This window comes from Eulemur rufifrons, chromosome 10 (genome assembly GCF_041146395.1).
Source record: "Eulemur rufifrons isolate Redbay chromosome 10, OSU_ERuf_1, whole genome shotgun sequence".
Taxonomy (NCBI): Eukaryota; Metazoa; Chordata; class Mammalia; order Primates; family Lemuridae; genus Eulemur; species Eulemur rufifrons.
In genome coordinates, this window is record NC_090992.1 from 31,339,982 (window position 1) to 31,366,490 (window position 26,509).

Below are 26,509 nucleotides of genomic sequence, written 5' to 3' on the forward strand. Positions count from 1 at the left end.
GGGCACAGGAAGGCGGCTCCCGATAGATGATCCCTGAGGGCTGTGGAGCTCTGACATTCCAAGACTCTGCCCCCGTGACCCTATGGCCAGGCCTCCTCCTCCCTCAGGCATCTTGTATATTCAGAGCATCCCTGGCCTGGGCCTGCCTGCCCCAGCGCCCCCTTCTCCCCCAGCAGGACTTCCGCCTGTCCCCGTCTCCAGGCTGTCTACCCAGCCTGTTCCCACCTCCAGCCCACAGACCCTCCACATCCTAGGCCCCCTCCACAGCACGGCAGCTCTCACCCCTGCCCTCTGGCCTCACTCTCATCTCAGAAAGCAGCAGAGTCCCCTCAGTGCACACACTCATGCCCCTCAGGCTTCCGAGCCAGAAACAGGGGTGAGGCTCACCTATGATAGCTCCCTGTCTAGCCCCTCCACGATCAATCACCAAGTCCCGTCGATTCTCAGCTAAGTAAATATCAGATCTGTCTGTTTCCATCAGTCCCCACTGCCCTCTCCCAGACCCAACCAAACACGCACATCGAGCAGAGAAGCAGCCGAGCGGGGAGTGGCATAGAGCGCTGAGTCACATCACCTCACTTCAGTCTCTGCCCTACCCCTACCGGCTCTGTGTTTCTCAGTTTCCCCACCTGTGAAATGGGAATGATCATCGTATCTACCCCACAGAGCTGACTGAGTCAAGTGAGTCAATACACGTCCCGTGCTCAGAACGGTCCCTGGTGCGGTAAATGCACAACACACGTCGGCTTTCTGGCTTGTCTGTGCATGCGTATGGATGCATGTCCAGGTGAGGCTGGGGTTCTCTGTGCACATACTCTGTGCATGTTTTATGTACCAGGTACACATGTGATCTGTTGCACACGGGTGATCTCCAGTAGGCACACGAGAGAGCACCCAGGCAGCAATTCGTGCTGTGTGCTCACGTGCTGGGCACAGTGGGAGCTGCGTGCACGTGTGTTTTGTGTGGGCATGCACATGTTTAGTGCCTACGTGAGGGCTGGGCACGCACATAGCCTGTTGCACTTGTGTGACTTTCAGAGGAGCGTGTGAACGAGTGCGTAGGCAGACATCTGTGCTGCGTGCATGTGCTCACCGTGTGCCGGCTCCCCCGGCCCCCCTGCAGCGAGGCAGGGCCCCTCCCTGGCCTGCCTATGTCGTGGGAGCCTCAGGACCCTGAGGGAGGGAAGCTGCTGCTAGCGGATGTGGCCAAGATGGACTGGATTTATTTAGATTAAGGCGGTGGGAAACGAGCAGAGAATTGTATGTGCTGGGAGGAGGGAAGGCTGGGGCTCTGAGAATGACTCTCCAAGAATGCTTGCTCCCCTAGACTTGGGGCCACCACTCTGCTCCCCTGGACTTAGGGTCCTCACTCTGTTCCCCTAAGGGGTCCCTCTGATTCGCTGTGAGGAGCCGGGCATGACCCCATCTTTGGGCCTCTGACCCTCCAACCTGGCCGGAGCAGGAGGAATCTGAGGTCTTCCTGGTACACAGCACTGTCTTCATGGGTAAACGGGGGATACCTAGGGGTGTCCTCCCTTTCTTTGCTTAGCGGGCTCCCTGGGCAGGAGAGTGTGGCAGGGGGATGAGGCAGGGGGAAGGATGCCTGACTGTGACACCCAGGTTGTCCCAGGTGGCTTCTCCCTGGAGCACAGCTCTCCCCCTGAAGAAGGGAAGTTGTCACAGGCAAGCCACCACCCCCAGGTCACCTGCCCAGGCCTCCCTGGGGTTGGCTGGAAACAAAGCAGCCTCTGGGAAGCACAAAGAGGTCCAGAAGGCACTGGGTGGGCAGCTGGGCATGTCAGTGAGCATCCAGGATGGCCCGGGAGGTCAACTCTGGGTCCCCCGAGCTCCACTGTGGTCCTCCTGGTCCTCCATCTTTGGTTTATGGTTGTCCATACCACCCTTTCCCTGCCACCTCCTGGGTTTCATGTCACCAGTTCATTGGCTGAAAGCCACCTGGAAGACTGTTGTCTAACTCCTAATTGTATAGATGGGGAAACTGAGGCCCACAGAGGGAAACAACTTGTCAAAGCCCACACAGCAAGTCTGTGACCGGTCAGGGAAATTCCATCCATGGGATGAGATGAGTGATGGATTCTCGTGGGACTCTGGCCTCAGGAATGTCACCCCATTCTCCTTACCAGCCCCCATCTCCTCCAGTCCCCCCAGTGAAAATAATAGTGACTAGAACCTTCTCTTTGGCTAGTCAAAAAGGCAGAGCTTTAGACTTCGTACGGACAGCCCTTTGAGATGATCCATCCCAACCTTTCTGCATATGGATGGGGAAACAGAGTCCCAGAGAGGGCTAGAGACTCTCTCAGTTTTACAGTGAATCCGTGATGCTTGTGAAGGGAGCTGAAATGCTCATTTCATGGAGAGCGAAGCCAGTCCAAGATCCCTGGGGTGCCTACACCCTCCCTAAGTCATCTACACTGTCCCCGAGCTTCTTTGCCCAGCCTATCTTCTCCCCACAGCCTGAATCTGCCTTTTTGCTGTGTGACTGGGGCAGGATTCTGTCCCTCTCTGGGCCTCTGCTGCCCATTCAGAAAGGGTCCCCCTGAGCTCAGAGTCTCAGACTCTAGGCGTCCCCTAGCCCAGGCCCAGCAGGAGAGGGCAGAAGGGGAGAGGACTGAGTGCCACATGGGAGCAGGGTCGGGGGCTGGTGCCATGAGGGACAGCCCACACTGGCCCGGCCTTCCAGAGCCAGGCCAGCCCTGCTGCAGTGACCTCCCATCTCCTGGCCAGCCGGCCAAATTCCTCCTTTAGAATAATAAACATCGTGGCCAGCCCAGGAGGCTGGGAGGGGAGGGGCAGGGAGGCTGAAGCGACCCCCTCCCCCAGCCTGGGCTGCTAATGATTTTCTTTGGCTGAGATCTCGGGCAGGAAGTGGGGAGCCAGAGGGGCACCCACCGAGGGGCACAGGGGCCTCCGTGGGGGCTGCTGGCTCTGCCTTGGTGCTGCTTCCTCCTGCCCGAGGAGGCCCACTGTCCAGCTGGAGGGGCTGGGGCAGGAGGGAGAAGAGTGGGGACGCCATGGAGGGGCATCAGAAGGGGTGGGCTTTGGGTCTGGAGCCATTTGGAGGGGGAGAGGAAGAAATGAGGGGACCGTTGGGCAGCGGTCTGGAGGGAGGGAGAGAGGAGCAGATTTGCTTAGGTTGCTTCTTGAGGTGTTGGCCAGAGCTGGCGTTGGGGGTCCACAGGCCGGGGGCCTTGCCACTGCCCCGCCCCTGCATGTGAATGCAGCCCTGTAGGTGGTACACTCGTCATTGTCCACTCCCAGAGCCGGACACTCGGGCCACAGAGGTAGCAGTGGCACAGGAGGTAGCATCCTGGGGCACAAACCTGGCTCCCCGGCCCTGAATTGGAAACTGAATTGGGGTGAGATGCAGAGGTGGGGACAAGCTGGGCGTGGCCTCAGCGGCCGGGCCAGGCTGGCAGCCCCACCGCACTGGGAGGGTCCTCGACACCTCGTCGCATGGTCGATTCCCACAGTTCTCGCTCTGCAGCCCCCAACCACCGGCTCCCTTCGTGCCCATGCTGCAGGCAGACCCTTGGCAGACCTGGCTCTCGGTGGTCATCTGGGATCTGAGGTGTGGCCACCAAGGCAGGGGGAGAGCACAGACCCACTCAGTTCCGTCTGTCTCTTTGTCCCTGCTTCTGCTCTGTGCCTCTGGCGCTGTCTCTGCACACACCCCTCTCTCTGTGTCTCTGTCTCTCTGCTTCCATCGTTCCAGGTCTCTTTGTCTTCCTCTCGGCAAGCTCTGCTGTGGAGCCCTGGGCAAACTTCTTTGCCTCTCAGAGCCTCAGTTTCCCCATCTGGACCCCGGGGGAGGGAGTGGGACGCTTGGCTTCCGCGGTCTCCAAGGACCTTCCGGGCCTCTCCCGGGCCCAGCTTCTGGCCCCTCTCCCCTGGGCCTCCTCATGCTGCTCTGGGCTGAGGAAAGGGGGCCAGGCCCACCCCCCACATTCCACAGCCCCGACTCCCCCCTTCCCACAGCTCGCAGCCGCCTCCATTTCCTGTTGTGCTTGTGGAGCTGTGGGAGTTCTCTGGCTCTGCCCCTCCTTCTCCCCCAGGCCTTTCATCACACTTTCCCAAATATTTGTCCTGGCAGATAAGAGCCTGGTATTGGAACTGTCATCTGGAGGACAGGCTGTCAGAGCTGGCAGGCCCCTGGACGCTGTCCAGCCCAACTTCCCCACCCCCACTGTACACACAGGGAAACTAAGGCCCAGAGAGAGGCAGGGGACTCAGCCAAGGCCACACGAGAGTTAGAGGCAGAGCCAAAGCAGGGGCCAGGCACCCTGAGGCTGCACCCAGTATGGAGGGAAGAGGACCTGTGGTCATGAGTGCCCTCTCAGCCTTGGGACGCGGTGGCCTTTGGCTTCAGCCCCACGGACACGGAGGCTGGAGACCCAGGCTGGGGCTTACTCAGCAGGAACCAGGTGCTAAGATGAACCCTGGCATTGCCTCCGCCCACCCTGGGCCCTAACCTCTGTTTAACTCTGCAGGACACCATGCGGCTTCCGGGTGTGATGCCAGTTCTGGTCCTCAAAGGTAGGTAGACTGGGGGCAGGGGTAGGGGTCCCAGGGAGCTGCTAAGCAGATCCCTGAAGCTGGCAGGGGCAGGGCGTGCCAGCACCAGAGCATGGGAGTGCAGGAGCACTGCTGCGCTCTTGGGACTCCGATTCCTGTATCGCCGTGGGCCTCCGTGGAGGTCTCCTTCGACTGCCCATGGCCAGCTCAGTTCTACTTGTCCAGAACCATCAGCTCAAGTCCTTTTTTGGCCCTTCAGACCTCACCCCAACCTCTAGCACCTGCCCCTAGCCTCCCGTGTCTCCTCAGTCTGGCTGATCTGCGGCCCCTGCCTGGACCCCTCACTGGCTGGGAGCTCCCGACTTCTCAGCATCCCCCTCCCCTCACTCCTGCCTGTTACGTGACCAGCCAAGGGCCTGCCCGGCAGACGGGGGTCGGATGGGCTGGCTGACTTGCTGCTCACCTGTCTGGGCCTCTCCTGGTTTTCATCACCAGGGAGCATGGGGGCATGACTTACAGACTCCTGCCCCAGGGGATGCCATGGGGGGAGGACCAATCACTTATCACACACCCCCAACCCCAGTCCCCGCCAGCCCACAGGGGCCTCGGCATCTTCCCTGCCTTGGTCTGTCCCCATTCTGAGCTACCTGGGCCCCTCTCTTCCACCCCCCTCTTAAGCAGGGCCACCTGTGGGCTTTGGGTGGACCCTGGGCAGCTGGGGCAGCTGCAGGGAAGAGGCTCAGAAAGTGACCTGGGAAGTAATGCAGGAACTGCAGGCTGGGGAATTGCTTCCCGAGGATTTCCTGACCCCTCCTGTGCCTACTGCCTGAAAACAGCGCTGCTGAAGGACTCAGAGGCTGGGGGTCTAAAGGGACTGAGACAGGAGGTCAGGAGGAGCCCCTGGGGCCCTGGCACTGGATCAGCAGGGCTCAGAGCCATGGGCAAAGGATTCTAGTCTATGCTGGACAAGGGAAGTGCGTTCTGGAAGGACTCGGGGTCTGTGCATACATGGCCGCCCCCCAGGGTCGGCTGTGGGAGAGTGCAGAGGCCCCTGTGCCCTGACATCTGATGCCCCCTCTCCCAAAGGCCAGGTGCTGGTGCTGCCCCTGCTGTTACTGCTGGAACCACAGGTGTCTCAGGGCCTGGTCATCGCACCCCCGGGACCGGAGCTTGTCCTCAATGTATCCAGCACCTTTGTTCTGACCTGCTCGGGTTCAGCTCCAGTAGTGTGGGAACGGATGTCCCAGGAGCCCCCGCAGGAAATGACCAAGACCCAGGACGGCACCTTCTCCAGCATGCTGACACTGACGAATGTCACTGGGCTAGACACGGGAGAATACTTTTGCTCCTACAATGACTCCCGTGGGCTGAGCCCTGGTGAGCGGAAACGGCTCTACATCTTTGTGCCAGGTAAGGACCCCCGGCCTGTGTGCCTGTTCCCTGCCCCTTTTCTCAACTGAGGGCATCAGGGGAGCTCAGAGAGTGCTTCAGTGATGTTGTGAAAGGCAGCCGTCTTGGAACTGCAGACAAATCACAGAATCCATCCTGGCTCAGTCCGGGAGTGTGTTCACTCCCACTCCCTGGCCTAGATATCTGTCTGCTCCCTGCCAGCCCACCCATGCCCGCCTCCCAAGAGCGCTATATTCTCAACTGGTTCCAATCTGCTCCCTCTTGGCCCCCACACTCCATCGTCCCCATTCTCCAAGCTCCAGGTATCAGCTGTGCTTCAGCTTGTGGCTTGTCTGCCCTCTTACCCTGGCACTGTCAGTATCAAATGGTAGAGCCGGAGGGACCTCTGGGAGCATTCTTATTCTGTAACGGGGAGACTGAGGGCCAGAGAGGGCTCAAAGTCACATGGCCATTCAGAGGATAGCAAGACACCCAGTTGCCCTGACCCTCACTCATGGCTCCACCCCGGCAGATCCCACTGTGGGCTTCCTCCCTAATGACGCCGAGGAACTATTCATCTTTCTCACGGAAATAACTGAGATCACAATTCCATGCCGAGTGACAGACCCACAGCTGGTGGTGACACTGCACGAGAAGAAAGTGGATGTCCCACTGCCTGTCCCCTATGACCACCAACGTGGCTTCTTTGGCACCTTTGAGGACAGGAGCTACATCTGCAAAACCACCATCGGGGACAGGGAGGTGGATTCCGATGCCTTCTATGTCTACAGACTCCAGGGTGAGCCCCCTTTCTGGCCTGATGCTCAGCAGAGGCCTGTATAACCCTTCGCAGAGGTGTAGCCCTTTCTAGTCTACACACGCAACTCAGTTTTTCTCTGGGTTCTCACTACAGCCTTGGAAAGGAGGTAGTGTTTTCCGCATTTCACAGATCAGGAAACCCGGGCTCAGAGTGAGCGTGGAGTTCGCTCACTGTTGCAGGATGCATTAGTGGCAGAGCTGGGCTGTATAAACGTGCTGGGCAGAGGCATAGGCTTTGGAGCCAGTTGGGCTGAAATCCCAGCTTTGCCATCTCCCATCTGAGTGACTTTACACGAAGCACATAATCTCTCCGAGCCTGCTTCCTCCTCTGTAAAGTGAGGATGTAATGACTGCCTACCTCATAGGATTATTGTGAAGATTAAATAAAACGAAAGACGGAAGGTGCAGGTACCTGGCCCATGGTATGTGCTCAACAAATTTCTCCTGTACTTAGATCCCCAGAGAGTACTTTGATTTCCAGACTGTTATTTCTTCTAGAATATCGGCTTTGTGAGGACAGAGATTTTGTCTATTTTGTCCAGCGCTGTAGCCCCCGTGCCTAGAATAGTACTCGGCATATAGTCGATATTCGATAAATATTTGCCAAATGGATGAATCTTCTATACCAGTCATCCTTCCCTCTCTGGACCCCTACCCCATCAGCATGCTATAGTGCCGGTGGCTGGTGGTGACTTCCCCAGCCCTGAGCCAATCTCTCTCTACCAGTGTCATTCATCAATGTCTCAGTGAACGCAGTGCAGACTGTGGTCCGCCAGGGCGAGAACATCACCCTCATGTGCATTGTGATCGGGAACGAGGTGGTCAACTTTGAGTGGACGTACCCCCGCAAGGAGGTGAGGCTGGGCCAGGGGTTGGAGGAGGGCCCAGGCAGGGATGGATATCTTGGCTAGCAGACTGAGTTCTCATGGGCCCCTCCTGATTTGGGGGGCCTGCCCCACCTGTCCCTGCAGAGTGGGCGGCTGGTGGAGCCAGTGACCGACTTCCTCTGGGATATGCCCTACCACATCGTCTCCATCCTGCACATCCCCAATGCCGAGCTAGGCGACTCAGGCACCTACATCTGCAACGTGTCGGAGAGCGTGAACGACCATCAGGATGAAAAGGCCATCAATGTCACTGTGGTTGGTGCGTGCCTTGGGCTCAGCCCCAACCCCCAGCCTGAGCTCGACCCAGAGCCTGTCACAGGCCAGGGGTACAGTCAGCCACACTCCAGTACAGCCCTAGCTTTTGTGCCAACCAAAGCCCCAATTCTGGGATAAACCCAAACTAAAGTGCAGTGTCAGCCCAGAATCCAACCCTATCTCAACCTAGACTTTCCGCCTACCCATAACTTCAACCCCCACCTGATTTCTTATCCCAACGGCCCTCCCAGGCCCAGGCAGCCCAGTCCCCAAATCAAACATCAGCATTAGTCCCAGGCTCCATTACTTCAGCCACAATACTGAGCCAGAACGGAACTACAACTCCAGTCCCAACCTTAACGCCGGCCTCAACGTCAACATCAGCCTCATATTCGGCCCCTTCTCCAAGCTCACCCAGTCCCGGTCCCAACTTCAACCCCAGCTCCGGTAACTCCTTCACCAGTTGGGTTCCTAAAGCCTAAAGCCCCGACCCCCAAGACTGGGCTCCTGTGGCATTTAGTGATGCCCCGCCTCCAAGAGCCTTGCCGCCGGGAAGGCGCTGCCCCATTGGTGGCCAGCCATAGCCCCGCCCCTGACGGCCACCTCTTGCAGAGAGCGGCTTCGTGCGGCTGCTGGAAGAGGTGGGCGCTCTGCAATTCGCTGAGCTGCACCGGAGCCGGACACTGCAGGTGGTGTTCGAGGCCTACCCTCCGCCCACGGTCCTGTGGTTGAAGGACAACCGCACCCTGGGCGACTCCAGCACCGGCGAGATCGCCCTGTCCACGCGCAATGTGTCTGAGACCCGGTGAGCAGCCGCCCAGCCACTCTATTCTTGAAGCTATTTATTGTTCTTTGAGGCCTTTAGCCACTCGACAAACCTAGGCCCACCCTTCCTGACACCTAGTATGTGCCAGGCGCTGGGGATGCTGCAGCCACCAGAGCAGACTGTTCCGTCCCTCCTAGAGTCTCTGGTCTAGTGGAGGGGGCAGACACTGGTCAGATGATCACCCAGATGTGCAGTTATCCTTGTGATGGGTGGGGCCCGCAGGCAGCAGCCAAGAAGCAAAAGGCCACATGACTGGGGAAGAGGGTGCCAGGCAGGCCACTCACTGCTGGAGACTGAGATATGTTGGGATAAAGCAGTGTCAGGCCTTTCTGAAGTGAAGGGAAATGGACGTCCCCTCCAACCCCTCCCCTTAATTCTCCCAACCCTCCCTCTTGGCTCAGGGGAACTGCCTGTGGGTGGGGGTTTAGGAGACTGGGTTTGAGTTCTGGCTCCTCTACTGATGCCCATGTGACCCTGGCAAGCCCTTCCCCTCCCTGTCTGTACCAGGAAGGGGTGGGGGGCTGTAAGAGTTCTTCCAGCTCTGGCAGCTGCCTGTCCTACTCCCAGGTATGTGTCAGAGCTGACACTGGTGCGGGTGAAGGTGGCAGAGGCTGGCCACTACACCATGCGGGCCTTCAATGAGGATGCTGAGGCCCAGCTCTCCTTCCAGCTGCAGATCAATGGTGAGGCTCACCCCCTCCCCCCACCTTTCCCCTCCCCTTCCCACCCCCATTCCCTCTGGCTTCCTGTACTGTCCACCCACCCATAGGAGGAGCTGGAGAGGCAGCCTGGAACTGAGGAGACTGGGTTCAAGGCCACTGACCCACTGCTGTGTGAACCTGGCATGTCCCCTCTCTGAGCCTCAGTTTCCCTAGTTATACAAGGAGGCCATCGGGCTAGATTGGTGTTTCCAAAACCTCAGGCATTCATGTACTGACACCATGATTTTTCCTTCTCACATACCACTTATACTGTACTATTAATTCAAAAGATATTTATTGAGCAACTACAATATGCCAGTCTGTTCAAGGCTCTTGAGGACTTCCCTGCCTTTGTGCAGTTTGCATCCTAGTGGGGAAAGAAAAACATTAAACAGTAGAGGGGAAAATCCCAGCAAATTGCATAGGTTAGAAGGTCACAGACACTGTGGGAGGGAAGATTGAGAGTGCTGGGCGCAGGGGGTTGGCGAGTGTTGCACTTTTACATACAGTGATCAGGGTTGGCCTCACTGAGGAAGTAATATTTTCATGAAGACTTGAAGGTGAGGTCATTAGCTACATGGACATTTGGGGAAGGGGTACCCCAGGCAGGGCAAAGGCCAGAGCAATGGTAGGAAGGCCTGTGTGGCCAGAACAGGGGGAAGCGGGAGAGTGGTGGGAGATGAGGTCAGAGCAGAGACAGGGTAGTAGGGGGTGCGAGGAGGGCAGATCATATAAGTCCTTGTGGTCCTGCTGTGGACTTTGACTTTAACTGTTTCTGAAATGAACAGCCATCACAGGGTTTTGAGCAGAGGAATGACACGATAGTGACTGAATGTTTTGTCAATTGACTTTCTAAAAATAAATTTATTTGGAAAGGCAAAATTTAACCTCTCGATTGTACATGGAAAATCAGCGTCACATGTCATAAATATAAAGCAACCACTAAAATAAACTCAGAGAAAACAAAATAATGCCATTAAATTCTAGCTTGGTGAGCTTGGCTGGCCGGGGCTCTGAGCCTGAGGACTGCTCTCTCTTTGTTAAAAGGGAAGATTAGCAAGTCTCAGAGAGGTGTCAAGGACAGACTGGCACCCTGCTGAGACTTGCCCTTTGAAGTACCCGAGAGGGACTCCATGGGTTTCACATGGGATTCCTGGTATTTAATGTACATCTGCAGTCTGCGGCCCCTCCCCCAAGGTGAGACCTGCCTGGGTCCTCCCTGAGGGCCTTTCCTGTCGACTGTCTATGCTGACCTCCCCACCTCCTGACCCTGCACCCTCTCCATGCAGTCCCCGTCCGTGTGCTGGAGCTGAGTGAGAGCCACCCTGCCAGCGGGGAGCAGACGATCCGCTGTCGCGGCCGAGGCATGCCCCAGCCCAACATCACCTGGTCTGCCTGCAGAGACTTCAAAAGGTGACAAACCTGGGCCTCAGTCTCGGGGGTACCTGCAGCGGGCTAGAAGGACTCAGTGAAGGTTACATTCCAGGCTCTTGCTCTTGGCATATTGTTCCAGGCTAGAGCCACATCTCGGAAGACCAATCTACCTACCACCTCCTTGGAGATGCTCTGTGTGACCTAAATGGCCCCTTTTCCTTACCTTGAACCCCAGGCTGCCCTTGGCCCAGCGCAATGCGGGGTCTGTGCTCCCACCCAGTAGATCTATGCTGTACCCCTGGCCAGGCTGATTCTCCTGTAGTGGACAGAGGCAGGATCGAGTTCGGGTTCCGCCTCTGCCCCCTGCAGGCTGTGTGATCCTGGGGGTCAAATGAGAGGAGTGGATTTGGCAATAAGCGTTCTCAGTTCTGGGATGGGAGCGCCCTCTGCTGGTCCTCATAAGGAACCAGCCCACGACCAGGCAGCTGGAGGTAGCAGGAACGGGACACGCCCTACCTCCTTCCACCACCGCTCCGTGGCGCCGCCTGCTTTTGGCCTCAGTTTCCCTGTCTGCAGAGGGAAGGGGCTGGAAGCCAACCCTGCTGCCTCTCCTGGCAGGTGTCCACATGAGCTGCCACCCACACCGCTGGGGAACAGTTCCGAGGAGAGCCAGCTGGAGACTAACGTGACGTACTGGGAGGAGGAGCAGGAGTTCGAGGTGGTGAGCACGCTGCGCCTGCAGCACGTGGACCGGCCCATGTCAGTGCACTGCACGCTGCGCAACGCCGCGAGCCAGGACGCACAGGAGGTCATCGTCGTGCCGCACTGTGAGTCCTCCAGCCTCGGCGGCCCTAGGCAACCCTACCCCTCACCTTGACACTGCCGAACTTGGGTCTGTGCCCACGCCCCCACAGCGGGAGCGTCAGCATGCGCATGGGCACACAGGAGCGGTGTGAAACCCACCAGCATGTGTTCCTGTGCAAGTACACAACACACATTGCCGGCACACATATGTACAGACACAGTCTATAAACCATGGATATGAATAACACTGTCTCCTTACATGTAGCTTAAGTAAACTATATATACGTTGCAAGCCATGTACATGAGCATGCCTGATCCTTCAACACAGGTACAAACCCCTCTGTGTGTAGATTTATTTATTTATTTATTTGAGACAGAGTCTCACTCTGTTGCCCAGGCTAGAGTGCCATGGCGTCAGCCTAGCTCACAGCAACCTCAAACTCCTGGGCTCTAACAATCCTCCTGCCTCAGCTGCCCGAGTAGCTGGGACTACAGGCATGTGCCACCATGCCCGGCTAATTTTTTCTATATATATTTTTAGCTTTCCGTATAATTTCTTTCTATTTTTAGTAGAGATGGGGTCTCGCTCTTGCTCAGGCTGGTCTCGAACTCCTGAGCTCAAACAATCCACCCGCCTCGGCCTCCCAGAATGCTAGGATTACAGGTGTGAGCCACCGCGCCTGGCCTGTCTGTAGATTTATACACCTTGCACTGAAGAATGCCCAATCCCCAAATAAACCCATAAAGCTAGAGTGTACATCTGTGAGCATGTGCTCAAGCGTGGACCAGCCCGTCCATGTGTGTAAACCCACCAAGTGTATGTTCGTAAACCATGTACGTGAGTATGCCTAATCCCCAGACGTGTGTAAACCCACAGAGCTTATGTCTGTATACACGCACTTGTAGGTGCACAATCCCCACACACATGCACAAGCAATGCCTGTACAATTTCTGTGCATGTGTGCAAATTGGCATAGGGCATGTCTGAAAGCATGTAATTGCAGCACACCTCTCTGCAAACATGTACATGCACAATCCTCATACACGTATGCCTGCTGTGCAGTGTATGTCTGTTTGCAGGTTCACATACATGTGTAATCTGTGCATATATGAATAGTGCCTCCCAGTGCCCAGATGCTTTTGCATGTCTACCTGCCCATCCCTGTGCATGCATGCACCTGTGTGCACGTACTTCACTGATCCACCCGTTTCTTCACTCAGTAAATAGTCAGGGGACCCAGCTTCTCACTGGGGTGTAGAGGTCAAGGGGCCCAGCCCCGCCTGCCCTCCTGGTGCCCACAGTCCCGAGAGAGAAGACAGATGAGGAACTAGGCAGTCCCACTTGGCATCACCGCTCTATGCGGAAAGCCTGGAGGGAGAACGGGCCCCATGCCCAGCTGTGGGATTCAGGAAAGTGTCCCAGAAAAAGGAACCTGTACGTCAAAACTAAAAAATGACTAGGAGCTAGCCTGGTAAAGAACAGTGTTCCGGTCAGAGGGAATAGCCTGTGCAGAAGCCCAGAGGTAAAATTGGTTCCGAGAAATGAAAGGAATTCAGTTCCACCTGGCTGGAGCAGAGGGTGTGTGGATATTTAGGGGCAGGGGTGGGGGAAAAGGGGGGGGGAAGTGGTGAGGGATGGAGCTATGGGGTAGGCAGGAGCCAGAGCAGGGAGGGCTCTGAAGCCCAGGTGAGGCGTTTCGGACACCTGTGTGTGCATTTGGGCAGGTCCCTGGGAGTGTACATGCACGTGCCTGTGTACACAGACCTGCCTCCTGTCCCCTGCCCTGTGGTGGACAGTGGGCTTCTTTAATACCCTTATGGCACCCACACTCCCACACGTGCACACATCCCCCTGCGCAAGTGGGCGCCTGGGCAGACAGTGTGGACAGCCCGAGTGGCAGGCCAGCTCTGAGCAAAGGCAGAAAGATGCTCTCATGCGACTAAAGCCCGAGGGGAAGCCACGCACCAGCGCCCAGGGATGGGACAGCTGCATGAAGCCCCCGCGTGCCTTCAGAGGGCTGCCTAGAACACGCAGGCTTCTGCCGCAGGCCCGCCCAGGATGTGGACTAGTGGGAAGGAAGGAGGAGGGGACAGGGAGAAGACCCAGAGGGGGAGGTGGGACAGGAACCCCGGGGAGCAGAGAAGGGCAGATGGGGGACAGAGGAGGGAACGGGTTCCCAGGGGGTCTCATGGATGACCAGTGGGACAAGGTGGGGCAGGGGAGATGCGGGTCCGGCGGGGGTGGATGGGGAGAGCGGGAAGGAATGGGAAGGTGTGTGGCACAGAGGCTGAGGCCTTGGGGTCGGGGAGACTCAGGGCCGGGGCCGTGTTAGCGCTGCTTGCTTGCGCCAGAGCCCGGGGACACACTTTATAGCTACCATCACTACCCCGACCCCACTGGCCCTTGGGGTGAAACTGGGGGGGAAGCAGGTCCTTCTGTAGCCTGGATCCATGGGGCCCTGGGAGCTCAGTCACTGCCCCTCAGTGGTCACTCACTCAGTCCGTGGGCCACTCAGGCATGGAACTTAGAGTCTGACCTTGCCGGGACAGCCCTGATAAAGAGAATTCCCTATTGACAATGAAGCAGGTTTTGATGATGATGGTTCAGAATTTCATGAACATATATTTCTGGGTAAATACCTGGAGGGTTTTCCAAAGCAAGGACCAATTCGCCACTTCATGGAGCTGGTGACATGTGGCCTTTCCAAAAACCCATATCTGAGTGTTAAACAAAAGGTTGAACACATAGAGTGGTTTAGAAATTATTTTAATGAAAAAAGGGACATTCTAAAAGAAAGCAACATACAGTTCAATTAAGATCATGGAAATTTTTATTTCAAACTGTTAGAGATGGATGTTACAACAAAATAAAATAATTTTACTAAAGTTAAAAAAAAAAAATGAGTCTGTGGACTCAGAGGAGAGATGAGCCACAGCCCAGCCCTCAGGGGCTCCTGGCCTAGTAGCGGGTCCCAGCAATGGGCAGGGGCTCAGAGGATGTTTGCACCCAGGCTAGAGCTGTGGCAGCGAGGCCAGCCAGGCCCTGGCAAGGGCTGAAGGGATGTGGGGCCCGGCAGGGGTCTGAGCTGGGGCAGTTCCTTAGGGGCGTGGGTATTCACAGGGGAGGCTGGAGGTGTGGCCCAGAGCAGGAAGCTGGGGGTCTGACATCATAGGCTGGTGGGGAGGCAGGGGGCTTCCATTCTGGCAGGATGGGCACAGGGGGACTTGTGGTGCCCGAGTCGGAGTGAGCGGAGGGCAGCTGCCAAGCATCCTGTGTGCTCATGGCCTGCTCTCTTCTCTGCCTCCAGCCCTGCCCTTCAAGGTGGTGGTGATCTCAGCCATCCTGGCCTTGGTGGTCCTCACCATCATCTCTCTCATCATCCTTATCATGCTTTGGCAGAAGGTAAGCCCCACCCTGGCCCGATGGGTGCAGATTGGCACACCACTATGGAGCCTCCTGCACTCCTTAAACGCTGCATGATCTGGCCGTGTGCAGGGCTCAGGTGGGAATTTACATAGAGTGACACTGGCTGTCTGAGCTCCCTCCAGCCCCAGCAGCCTCGGCTGACATAGGCCTGGCCCAAGCCATCCAGGATTCCCTGCCCCTGCTGTGTCCCCCAGTCCCCAGGTCCTGCTCCGGCATCATCCCTCCCATCTCAGGCACAGGGCAGAAGACCACAGGGTGGACTATATGGGCCCCTGGGCTTCTTCCACCTCTCATTCACGGAGACTCCCATGGTTCCACTGAAATGCATTCTGATCCTATTCATCCATAATTTCAATGTTCTGTGCTGAGATTTCAACATTCTGTGATTCCAACATTTTAAGATTCCTGAATCAGCATTGCAGCCCCTCCTGATCCCTCCATCTAAGATTCCAATCCTGTGATCCCAACATCCTATGATTTCAACATTCTAAGGTTACGTCTGTCTGAGATTCCCACTGTGACTGGCCCAGCATGGGGAGGGCCAGCCACATCCTGCAGAGTGCCCCTACCTGGTGTCACTTCTGGGCATGCCTGCTCCTCCACTCCCCTCTGAGGAGCAGCTGAGGCTCTGAGAGAATCTGGGAAGGAGGTTCTGATGAGCCAGGCCCTTGTCAGTCAGTGGCTCCTCAGCCTGCCAAGTGCCAAAGGCCCCTCTGCCGCTCTGGGGCCCCCCGGGTCCTGTTTGCTCTGAGCCCATGAAGGCCTTGGCTCAGCTGAGCACTTGCTGTGTTGAAGTTACACAGGGCCTCAGGGTCTCTTGCCCCATCTGTCCTATAAGGGGCTGGACCTAATGGGCCTCAGGCCCAAAGGCCCCCTCTGACGATGCGTCCCTGGTCTTGGTCGTGCAGAAGCCACGTTACGAGATCCGATGGAAGGTGATCGAGTCTGTGAGCTCGGACGGCCACGAGTACATCTACGTGGACCCCATGCAGCTGCCCTATGACTCCACATGGGAGGTGCCGCGGGACCAGCTAGTGCTTGGTCAGTCCTGGGAGGCCTCAGGTGGCAGTCTGGGAACGCAGGATCGGGGGAGAGGTCCAGGCCCAGCCTTGCCGTGAGCAGCTATGAGACGTAGGCCTGCTTTCCTGCCTTCTCTGGCCTCCGTCTCCCACTCTAGACAATGAGGATAAGTTGATTCCCCAGGGACTGTCCAGCATCGAGGTCCTAGGACCCTGTGACTTGTGAGATGGGACTCCTTTGTGGAAAAAGAGGAGGCATTGGTGACAGGCTGAGTACCAGGCCTGTGCTTGGTCTAGCTAGGGAGGCTGAGCGGCGCAGAGGAGCTGTGCTCTCTGGTGGTTTGAGGGATGTCTAGTTGACCTAAGAGAGTGGCTCTTCCCCATCCTTGGGCGGAAAGGGTGCGGGATGCAGCTTCCTGGTGGGCCAGGAACTGAGGAGTCATCTCTGCCCCAGGACGCACCCTCGGCTCCGGGGCCTTTGGGCAGGTGGTGGAGGCCACGGCTCACGGCCTGAGCCATTCGCAGGCCACGATGAAAGTGGCCGTCAAGATGCTGAAATGTGAGTCCTTGGAACCACCCCCCAATATCTGGGCCCTGTGGGCCACCCTACACATTCAGCCTCTCCCAGAGTGGCCTGATCTGAGTGGCTGGCACAGGACGGGCAGTCACACTGCAGCCGGCACCACTCCCGATTCTGGCTTGGGAAAGAGGGTCCCTCACCCTAGCCCCCTTGGCCATGTCCCCTCCCTCCCCTGCCTCCTCCCCCCATCTCTCCCCTCCCCAGTGTGGGTCCTCACCCCCTAGGCCGCCTGGGTCTTGCAGCCCAGGGTGGGGCAGAAGAGCAAGAATAGGCTCTGGTGGGGCCTCCACGGAGCCTCAGAGACTGGGCCTGGTGCAAGACCCCCTTTCCCTCAGCCACAGCCCGCAGCAGTGAGAAGCAAGCCCTCATGTCAGAGCTGAAGATCATGAGTCACCTCGGGCCCCACCTGAACGTGGTCAACCTGCTGGGGGCCTGCACCAAAGGAGGTACCAAACCCACTCCCCCGAGGGCTCTGGGAAAGCACCTGGCCAGCCAGGGCCGCCCCTCCCTGGCCCCCTCAGTCCACTCCAGCGAGAGGTCCACACCCACCTGCCCAGCACCCTCATTGCACAGTCCCCGACGGGTGTGGGATTTAGAAATCAGAGCACCCTCACCGCCAAAGGATTCTTCAGGTCACCAGTCCCAGCGGCTGCCGAATCAAAGTGTTCTCTGACATTTTTTAACCTTTATGATACAGTTTGAAAATCGTAATAGATAACAGCTCAAATCACACTAAGCTGAGTCATATTCCCACCACTGGAAACCACCAGCACGCTAATTGGGACCTCCGTTCATTCACATTGTACAAGAAAGCCTCTTTGGCCAACTGTGTTTGTTTGAAGCTCTGATTACAGGTTAGGCTGCAAAAAAAAAAAAAAGAAAGAAAGAAAGAAAAGAAATGTTATCGCCATTCGCAGCTGCTTATTGTGAGATTTGGGATTTTCCTTAGTATTGTGCAACCAAAACAAAATACAGAAGTACATTGCATACATAGACTAATTTACATCCGCAGTAATCACTTGTTTCAAAATTTTTGTTTTCATCAGTATCTTCAAGCTCTCACTGATTGACTTTAAGTAAATGCATTGTAGTTGAATTTAATTAGTAAACTGATAATAATAAACTGTTGCTTTTATATGCCTCATATACTGGACTCCAAAACAAGCTTTAGTCTAAAAACAAAACCCATCGATAACAGCTAACACCGTGTGCTCGCCATGTGCCAGGCCAACAAAGGCCTTATCTGACTAATCCTCATGGCAGCCCTTTGAGGTGGGTATTAGTAGCCCCACTTAACAGATGGGAAAACTAAGGCTCGGGGAGACTAAGTGCCTTGCTTGCAAGCACAGAGGAAAAGAACCCAGGATTGCAAGGCACCAAGCCTCTTGGCCATCGTGCCCAACTGCCTCTCCCACATCCAGCCCGTTATTAGCCTGCCGTGATGGGAAGCCGGAGGCCTCCCCAGGGACTGCCCCTGAGCCTGTCCCTTTGCAGGACCCATCTACATCATCACCGAGTACTGCCGCTACGGCGACCTGGTGGACTACCTGCACCGGAACAAGCACACCTTCCTGCAGCACCACTCGGACAAGCGCCGCCCGCCCAGCGCCGAGCTCTACAGCAATGCCCTGCCCGTCGGGCTGCCCCTGCCCAGGTACCGGGAGGCAGGCCGGGGACTTGAATCTGTGGGGCACCCGGGAGCCCCTGCTCACCCCCTCCTTGTCCAGGAGAGGAAGCAGAGGCTGGGGAGGGGGCGCAGAATCACTCCTGCAGCCAGGGCTCTTCCACAAGTCAGTCCAGCCCAGCCGGGGGACTAACAGTGATGATGGTGGTGGAGGGGGAGGTCTGTCCCAGTGTGCCAGGCCCTGTGCAGACGTGTCCCTCTTTGAGCCCTCACACCATCCCTGTGTCGTGGGTGTCTTGCCCTCCTGTCCCAGGGCACGCGGGGCACCCAGGCACCGGTCCCAGGCCTCCTGACTTGCACGGCGGTGCCCAAGCTCTGCCCCTCGCTGCAGCCTCCTCACCACCCCTCAGGCAACTCAACTCCTCTTCCTGTTTTCCAGAAAGAACGTTTCTTAGCTCTTTTGCTGATTACAAAAGCAAAGATAAGAGTAACTTTGGAAAAGCATACAAAAGACATTAAAACTCACCCCTGTCCTCCCCAACTTTTTGATCAGTTTCCTTCCCGTCTTTTTCGTGCCCATGGAGACGCCCGTGTATATGGTCCCATAGCTCTATGGGGAGCTGATGCCGCTGGCAGAGGTATTAAGGCAGTTCCTTGCTGCCCAGGCTGGGTTGTGGCTGGGCACTCGCACGGCATCATGGCTGGGTGGTGCTGGAGAGGCCACCAAAAGGCGCTTTTGCACACACCTGTCTCGTGACCTTTGTCCTGGGACATTGCAGTCGCCTCTGAGTGTGAGCTGTCCGGGCCTTACGGCATCTTGGCAGCCCCGTTGCTCAGCTCAGCCCAACAGGTTGGTTGAAGGGTCTCAGTCGTGGTCATTCACATTGCGACAGACTGAAAGAGGGTAAGTGAATGAGCCAGAGAAGAAATCCATGAGTGGCAGGACCCCATGGGCCCCTGGGGTGAGCAAGGGGCAGGAGGGGAAGGGAAGGGAAAGCTGTGACTCTCCCGAGATGCTCCTCTCCCCCCAGCCACGTGTCCCTGACTGGGGAGAGCGATGGCGGCTACATGGACATGAGCAAGGACGAGTCGGTGGACTATGTGCCCATGCTGGACATGAAAGGAGACGTCAAATATGCAGACATCGAGTCCTCCAGCTACATGGCCCCTTACGATAACTACATCCCCTCCGGTGGGTGGACGCGGTGTCCTCACACCTGCATGCACAGCCTCATGCCCACGCCGTGATACATTCTTCCAAAGCCTTTCGCGTGCCCAGCCTTGCAACAACCCTGGGAGGAAGGGGGCCTTGTGCCCATTTCACAGATGCAGAAACTGAGGCTAGCCCCCTGGCCAACGCTGCTGTGCAGTGGAGCCCTGATCTGAAGCCCTGTTTGTGGGTCCAGAGATGTGCACACAGCCCACAGGGAGGGGGAGAGCTGGGTGGGGGAAGGCTTGGCCTCTGGGGGCCTGGGGAGAAGTGGTCTGCTCTGAGCTGGCCCCAGGCCGGTCTAGTGTCCCTGAGAAGCAGGCAGGCCAGGCCAAGCAAAGGTGAACCAAGGGCTAATAATGGCAATATTTTTTTTTTGGCCAATGAGGGCACTGATAGAGTAGGAGTGCTTTAGTTAGATATCAGGAATTATTCTCCATTTTGGGGGAGACCTAGAGGGTCAGTAGCTTGGACATTCAGGCTCCCAGGAGCCAAAGGGCAGGGGTCCCGTGGGCCATGAGGAGACACGAGATAGCGGGTGACCCTCTGCTCTCGCCTAGCCCCCGAGAGGACCTATCAGGCAACTTTGATCAACGAGTCCCCAGTGCTTAGCTACACGGACCTCGTGGGCTTCAGCTACCAGGTGGCCAATGGCATGGAGTTCCTGGCCTCCAAGAATGTACGTGTGGCTGCGGTGGGGCAGGGAGGGGGCCGTGGGGAGGGGCGTCACCCAGCCAGCCAGAGTCCTCCAAGTACACGGCCACTCTGGTGGGTAGGGACAGAGAGCACCTGCACACCTGGGGGGCCTCTCACACCTGGAAAGTGATGCATTTTTCCTAAAGCCCTTGACACGGAGAGTCTTTCCTGACAATTGTCCCCAAGGCCTCAGCTCCCCTCTCCCCCAACCCAGTGTGTCCACCGAGACCTGGCGGCCAGGAACGTGCTCATCTGTGAGGGCAAGCTGGTCAAGATCTGTGACTTTGGCCTGGCTCGAGACATCATGCGGGACTCGAACTACATCTCCAAAGGCAGCGTGAGTACCTCCCCGGGGCCAGTGGGGCTGTCATCACGTGCCTCTGGCCCCAGGCGCAGATTCCTTCCTGATCAGCGTGGCCGCAGCTCACAAGAGATGAGTATGGGGCTCCGCGTGGCCTGCCCTGCCAGCGGTGGTGGGCTGTGCCTGCCCGGCTGCGTGTGCGGGGACAGGAAGGGGAGCCAGCCAGCTGTGCATGGGGCCGAGGGGCCAGCTGAGATCGGGTAGGGGTGTGGGGAAGGGGGAGCAGGCCGAATGTGTGGTTCCAGCGGTGGTAGGCAGAGGAAGAAGCCCAGGTGACAGAGCAAGACAGATGAGCAGGTCACAGGCAGTAGTTGGGATCAGTCTGGGTAAAACGTGATATCCTGCCTGTCACTCAGCTCCCCACTCTCCAGTGAGTGCCAAGCGAAGGAACACTGGGCCCATCCTGGCAGGCAGCCAGGATGAGAGCTGGGCGGTGATCTGGGATGTCCCCGGCTCCCCCACCCGTCTCCGCAGACCCCGGGGCTTTTTCCTAGGAACAGGAGCTGCCGTGTCCCCAGCTAGTGAGAACAGAAACGGCCTCTGATCTTCTGGGCTGGACCCGGGAACTGCGTGGGGCGGAGGGTGGGGCCCTCCCAGGCGTGGGAGTGAGCAGGAGCTGAGCCCCGGGGCAGAGTGGGGCTGGGGTCCTGGCCTCTTGGTCCCTCCTTGCATCAGCACCTGTCCTTGTGTCCCCGCAGACCTTCCTGCCTCTGAAGTGGATGGCCCCAGAGAGCATCTTCAACAGCCTCTATACCACCCTGAGCGACGTGTGGTCCTTCGGGATCCTGCTCTGGGAGATCTTCACGCTGGGTACGCTTCCCTCCTCCCCCGCCCTCAGGGGCATGGCATGGCGTGGTGTCTGAGCACTCGCACCTCCGCCAGCTGGGGCCGTGGGACGGGCCTTGGGACAGGGGTCAGGGGTCTGGCTGAAGTCCCCGCTCTGCTGCTTTCTCCCTGCTGTGTGACTTTGACAAGTCCTTTGCCCTCTCTGGGCATCTTTATCTCCCCATCTGAGTACTGAGGGGGTTGGACAGTGACATCAGAAAGCCTGCTTGGCTCTGTGTTCTCTGCTCCTCTGTCCTGGGGAGGGATGCAGCCGCTTTTCAGAGCCCGTGGGGAGCCCACGTTTCCCAATGCCAAGGGCGCAGCCCCCTCTCCCACGCCAGGGCCAGCGTGCCTCTCCTCGTCCTGTAGAAGAGGGTACCTCCACTTGTCCACTGCCCTGAGCCAATGTGTCTCTTGTCTCTGCTCCTCGGCAGGTGGCACCCCTTACCCGGAGCTGCCCATGAACGAGCAGTTCTACAACGCCATCAAGCGGGGTTACCGCATGGCCCAGCCCACTCACGCCTCTGATGAGATGTGAGTGGGGCCTGTGCGTTTGGGAGGATTTTGTGGATGCAAACGAGAGATACCCGACTCCACCTGCTTGAACTAAAGATAGATGTATTAGCTCAGAGATCGGGAGAGCCTGGGCATGACTGGATGCAGCTGTTCAGAGGATGTCACCGGGATCTCTTGTTCTAGCCCTGGGCTCGGCTTTGCCCACTACAGCCTCATTTTCAAGCTGGCACTGCCCAGATGGCTGCCAGCAGTGCCAGCCTCATGTCGTAGTGCTGGCACCGTAGTTCCAGCAAAGAGCCCAGAGCTGACTTTTAAAGGCTCAACCGGGGTCACATGCCAACCGGAACCAGCCACTGAGCTGAGGGGCTGAAAACCACCGACCAGACCTGGGTCATGTGCTCACCCAGGTGGAGTTGGCCCCATGGAACCAGGTGGACTGGGGTGCTGGGAGGGCTTCCCGAGGGAACGTCCAGAGGCGGTAACGGGCAAAACAACACCCACCTGTCACCCCTCGCTTTGTCCTGGGAGGGGGCGCCCCCAGCCCCACCCCCCACCCCTGAGCCAGAGCCCCTGACCCCTCTCCCCTCTCCCGTCTCCAGCTACGAGATCATGCAGAAGTGCTGGGAAGAGAAGTTTGAGATCCGGCCCCCCTTCTCCCAGCTGGTGCTGCTTCTCGAGAGACTGCTGGGCGAGGGTTACAAAAAGGTATGTCGAGGCAGCGTGGGGGTGGGCGCAGAAGTCAGACACTGGGTACAAGGCTCTGTGTGATGGTCTGGTATCTGGGGGACCGCCCTTCACCCTCTCTGGGCCTCAGTTTCCCTGCCAGTATTAGGAGGACATGGGCTGGAGCTATGAGCTGAATTTGCTTTAGCAACACAGACCTTTGAGAAATTGAATCCTACCTGGAAGCCAGTGCATTTGATGCAGAGAAAGGGGACTAAGCCCTACCCTTCCTGCAGGCGTCCTCAGGCCTTGGCACCCATGCCAAACAGTAGGGCTCCTTCAGAAGTGTGAACCCCAGGCTACGTGACCACTTGGATCCGGTCAGAGGCTCGTCCAAGGCAAATGGAGCCAGTAGCGCCCCCAAACCCTGCCCTGTCCGACAACAGGGGTCAGAGTGAGGAGGAGACGCACATTGTTCTGACACACAGACAGCTCCTTCCTTAGGACCATTTCTCACGTCCTCCCACTGGGAGATGGAGTGGACATGTCACCATTTCATAGCAAGGGAAACTGAGGTCCCACCGAAGGAGGTTGAGGCAGGATGAGACCCCATACCTGTCTACTCTGAAGTGGGGGGAGTTAGGGCCACAGGAGCTGGTCCCATAACTGCCCCTCCCTGGGTGGTCCTGAGCTCACGTTGTCTTGCGAGATGCTATGGGACGTGGAGGGCAGCTCAGCTGTGTGGCTTTGGGCAAATCCCTTTCCTTATCGATGAGCACTGATTGCCTTGTTTATACAGAGGGGAAGAGCTGGGCTAGATGATCACTAACGGCATTTCTGGTCTGACCATCCCTGGTTCTCTGGTTCTCCCTGCCCCATGGAGCAGAAGTACCAGCAGGTGGATGAGGAGTTTCTGAGGAGCGACCACCCAGCCATCCTTCGGTCCCAAGCCCGCTTTCCCGGGTTCCATGGCCTCCGATCTCCCCTGGACACCAGCTCTGTCCTCTACACTGCTGTGCAGCCCAACGAGGGTGACAACGATTATATCATCCCCCTGCCTGACCCCAAACCTGAGGTTGCCGAGGAGGGCCCCCCGGAGGGTTCCCCCAGCCTTGCCAGGTAGCCACTGTGCCCTGGGGCCAAGGCGATGGTGTGCATGGTGTGTGTGCGCACGCGTGTCTGAGCGGTGTGAGGCTTGCCGCAGAAGTAAGCGACCTAGCGTGAGTGAGTACTTATTCCCACCAGTGAATAGAAGAGAGAACTGAGCTCATTTGACCTTTGATGGCCTTAGGTGCAAAGGGCAGGCTGGGAAGGGAAAGGGTGGGCTGGGACGTATTTGCAAGTGCCTATTTCCCTTAGAGGAGTCCCCACGGGTCCTCTACACTGTCCCATCTCTAGGCCCTGTCCTAGCCCCAAGGAGGAGAAAACCTACTTAGCATCCAGAGCACCCCAGCTGTTACTGTGGGGTCCTGGCCAGCCGTAGGCCTGTGGTCTGTCCTTCAGCACCAGGCCCTGGGGGCCACCGGGAGCCTCACATGCTTGTAGGAAGCAGAGGTATCTACAGGAATTCAGGCTGGAATTCAGGCTGGGAAGGAGATTTGTGGGCAGGAAGGCCCCGCTGTTGCCTGGACATGATGTCCAGACAGGATCTCCCCTCAGCTGCAGAGGAGGGCTCCCCAGGAGGCCGGACCCACCCCCAAAACAAATCCAGCCCAAGGTGAAGTTGCAGGAGCCCCAGGCTGGGTTAGAGTCCCAGCTCTGCCACTAGCTGCCATGAGCCCTGGGAAGGCTTCTCCTCTGCAAGACTCAGTTTCTCCATATGTGCTGGCAGCACACACAGGCCTTAGAAGGCCGCGTTGCTCTGACAGTTTTACGTTCCAGGGCCCAGGCAGGTAAGCAGGATTCAAACAGCTCAGGATGCGAGTGCCAGCCCTGTTCTGTACCTCAGCCTCACTCTCTAAACCTCGGTTTCCTCTCTTGTAAAATGAAAACAGTAAAAGTGCTTCCATTAGGGGTTCTTGTGGGGACTGAAAGAGATAACGCGTGCATTTAGGAGTGCAGAGGGTGAGAAAGGAACTTTGGAGCCGGCTGGACCTGCTCTGAAGTCCCAGCTCCTGCACTTGCCCGCTGTGCGACATGGGGCTGTGACGTCACCTCCCGTGCACAGCCCCTGCAAGGTTAGATGCGCGCAAGTGTGTAAAGCCCAGGGTGCGAGGTCGGACACGTAGAAAGCTCTTAATTAATGCTGTTGTTATCTTACTGGGTTCCTTCCCAGCCCCTCACCCACTTGCCTCCTTCCTCCAGCTCCACCCTGAATGAAGTCAACACCTCCTCTACCATCTCCTGCGACAGCCCCCTGGAGCCCCAGGAAGAGCCGGAGCCCGAGCTCCAGCCAGAGCTCCCGGCAGAGCCCGAGCTGGAGGTGGAGCAGCCGCCAGACTCAGGCTGCCCTGGGCCGCGGGACGAAGCAGAGGACAGCTTCCTGTAGGGGGGCTGGCCCCCTCCTTGCCCTGCCTGAAGCTCCCCTCTGCCAGCACCCAGCGCCCCCTGGCCTGGCCGGGCCTCCTGTCAGCCAGGCAGCCCTTGCCAGCTATCCCCTTCTGGAAGGCTTCTGCCCCTAGCATGTTGTGCCCCACACTCTGGGGCTGGCTTAGGAGGCACGAGAACTGCAGGGGCCACCACGAGCAGCCCTCTGCCTCTCGGAGGCCATGTGACTCTGAGCCAGGGTTCCCCCCAGGGGACTCAGTTTCCCCATATGTAAGAGGGGAAAGTCGGGCTTGGTGAGCCACTCTCTGGGATCCTCTCCCTGGCTGGCGGGTGGGGAGCTCGGAATCCCCGGGGAGACTCTCCAGGTTACTCTTTGGCCAGCTACCCCTCAAGGAGCCATAGTTCTCTCCTCGCACTTTCATCCGCCCAAGAGCTAGGGAAGAGACCCTGGCCTCCCTGGCTGCCGGCTGAGCTGGGGCCTGGCCTTGGGCAGTGTTGCCCCACCCAGAAGGACGCCAGTCCCTCTATGATGCCAGTCTCCGCTTTCCCAGGCCCGAGCTGGTCTGGGGCCATCCGTGCCTAATTAATGCTAATTAATGCTGGAGGCTGAGCCAGGACACCGCAGCCTGCAGGCCTCACCCGGGGCGCTGGGGGCACACCTCGCTGTAGAAGGTGCCTGCGTCCCTGTCCTCAGGCCCATCCGTCCTGGGCTTTTCTCCATCACCCTCGGTCTTAATGCGCCCACCAGAGTCTGCAGGGCCAGTGGGCCCCGCGTCTGCGATGAGGGTGTTGACGTGCCAGCGTGAAGTGTCCACATGTATGCGCCAGTATGTGGCCCCGGCTCTGCGTTGGACCTGCCGTGAGACCTTGGAGGAATCCCTCACCCTCTCTGGGTCTCAGTTTTCTTCTTTGAAAAATGAGCAAGTTGGACTCATTAACTCCAAGTGCCCTGCCAGCACTAACCTTCTAGAATATTCCAGGTGGTTGCACATTTGTCCAGATGAAGCAAGGCCAAATACCCTAAGCTGCCATTCTGGGGTCAGCTGGACTCTGGGGAGATTCCAGACCACATATCACACTCCGAGGATTCAGGAACCGCACCCCTTGCCCAGGCCCCCCGCAAGGCCCAAGAACGCAGCTGCCCAGCCCTTGACTCGGAGTGACAGCCAGTGTCCTGGAAAGCCCCCGGCAGCTGCCCAGGGACACGGGAAGACCACAGGACCTCTTTCAGTACCCACAATGACCTCTGGAGCTATCCTGGGCAAGGGGGGCACAGAGGGTAGATCAGCTCACCTTGTGCAGCCCATCACCTGGCACCTGCCGCCCAGGCCTGTGCCACAGACAGCATGGACAGGGAGGACAGTTATGTCGCATAAAGGACAAGAAGCTTCAGATGGGTACCCCGAGAAAGGGGCGTGAGAGGTGGGCACTTTGGGGGTTGCACCCGCCTGCTGCCCCATGCCTGAGGCCGTACCCCATGGGGGTATGGTCTCCTCACTGCCCAGGCCTAGTA

General features: G+C 57.7%; 1 protein-coding gene across 2 annotated transcripts in view; it reads left to right on the forward strand.

The window, feature by feature from the left end:
* PDGFRB (platelet derived growth factor receptor beta) overlaps nt 1-26,509 on the forward strand; it is a 38,022-nt gene extending 11,513 nt beyond the window's left edge. The window contains exons 2-23 of one of the 2 annotated variants that reach the window (XM_069483928.1): nt 4,509-4,554; nt 5,620-5,943; nt 6,455-6,721; nt 7,468-7,595; nt 7,713-7,887; nt 8,496-8,688; nt 9,277-9,392; nt 10,700-10,823; nt 11,403-11,611; nt 14,897-14,991; nt 15,924-16,056; nt 16,489-16,593; nt 16,950-17,060; nt 18,109-18,268; nt 19,270-19,430; nt 20,009-20,127; nt 20,359-20,481; nt 21,204-21,315; nt 21,765-21,864; nt 22,446-22,551; nt 23,396-23,628; nt 24,814-26,509. In XM_069483928.1, the coding sequence (XP_069340029.1) occupies nt 4,515-4,554; nt 5,620-5,943; nt 6,455-6,721; nt 7,468-7,595; nt 7,713-7,887; nt 8,496-8,688; nt 9,277-9,392; nt 10,700-10,823; nt 11,403-11,611; nt 14,897-14,991; nt 15,924-16,056; nt 16,489-16,593; nt 16,950-17,060; nt 18,109-18,268; nt 19,270-19,430; nt 20,009-20,127; nt 20,359-20,481; nt 21,204-21,315; nt 21,765-21,864; nt 22,446-22,551; nt 23,396-23,628; nt 24,814-24,997 (3,318 nt within the window). In that variant the 5' untranslated portion in view covers nt 4,509-4,514 and the 3' untranslated portion in view covers nt 24,998-26,509. Of the gene's footprint in view, nt 1-4,508; nt 4,555-5,619; nt 5,944-6,454; nt 6,756-7,467; nt 7,596-7,712; nt 7,888-8,495; nt 8,689-9,276; nt 9,393-10,699; nt 10,824-11,402; nt 11,612-14,896; nt 14,992-15,923; nt 16,057-16,488; nt 16,594-16,949; nt 17,061-18,108; nt 18,269-19,269; nt 19,431-20,008; nt 20,128-20,358; nt 20,482-21,203; nt 21,316-21,764; nt 21,865-22,445; nt 22,552-23,395; nt 23,629-24,813 lie in introns of those variants that run through there. The other variant, XM_069483930.1, reaches the window with a different exon arrangement.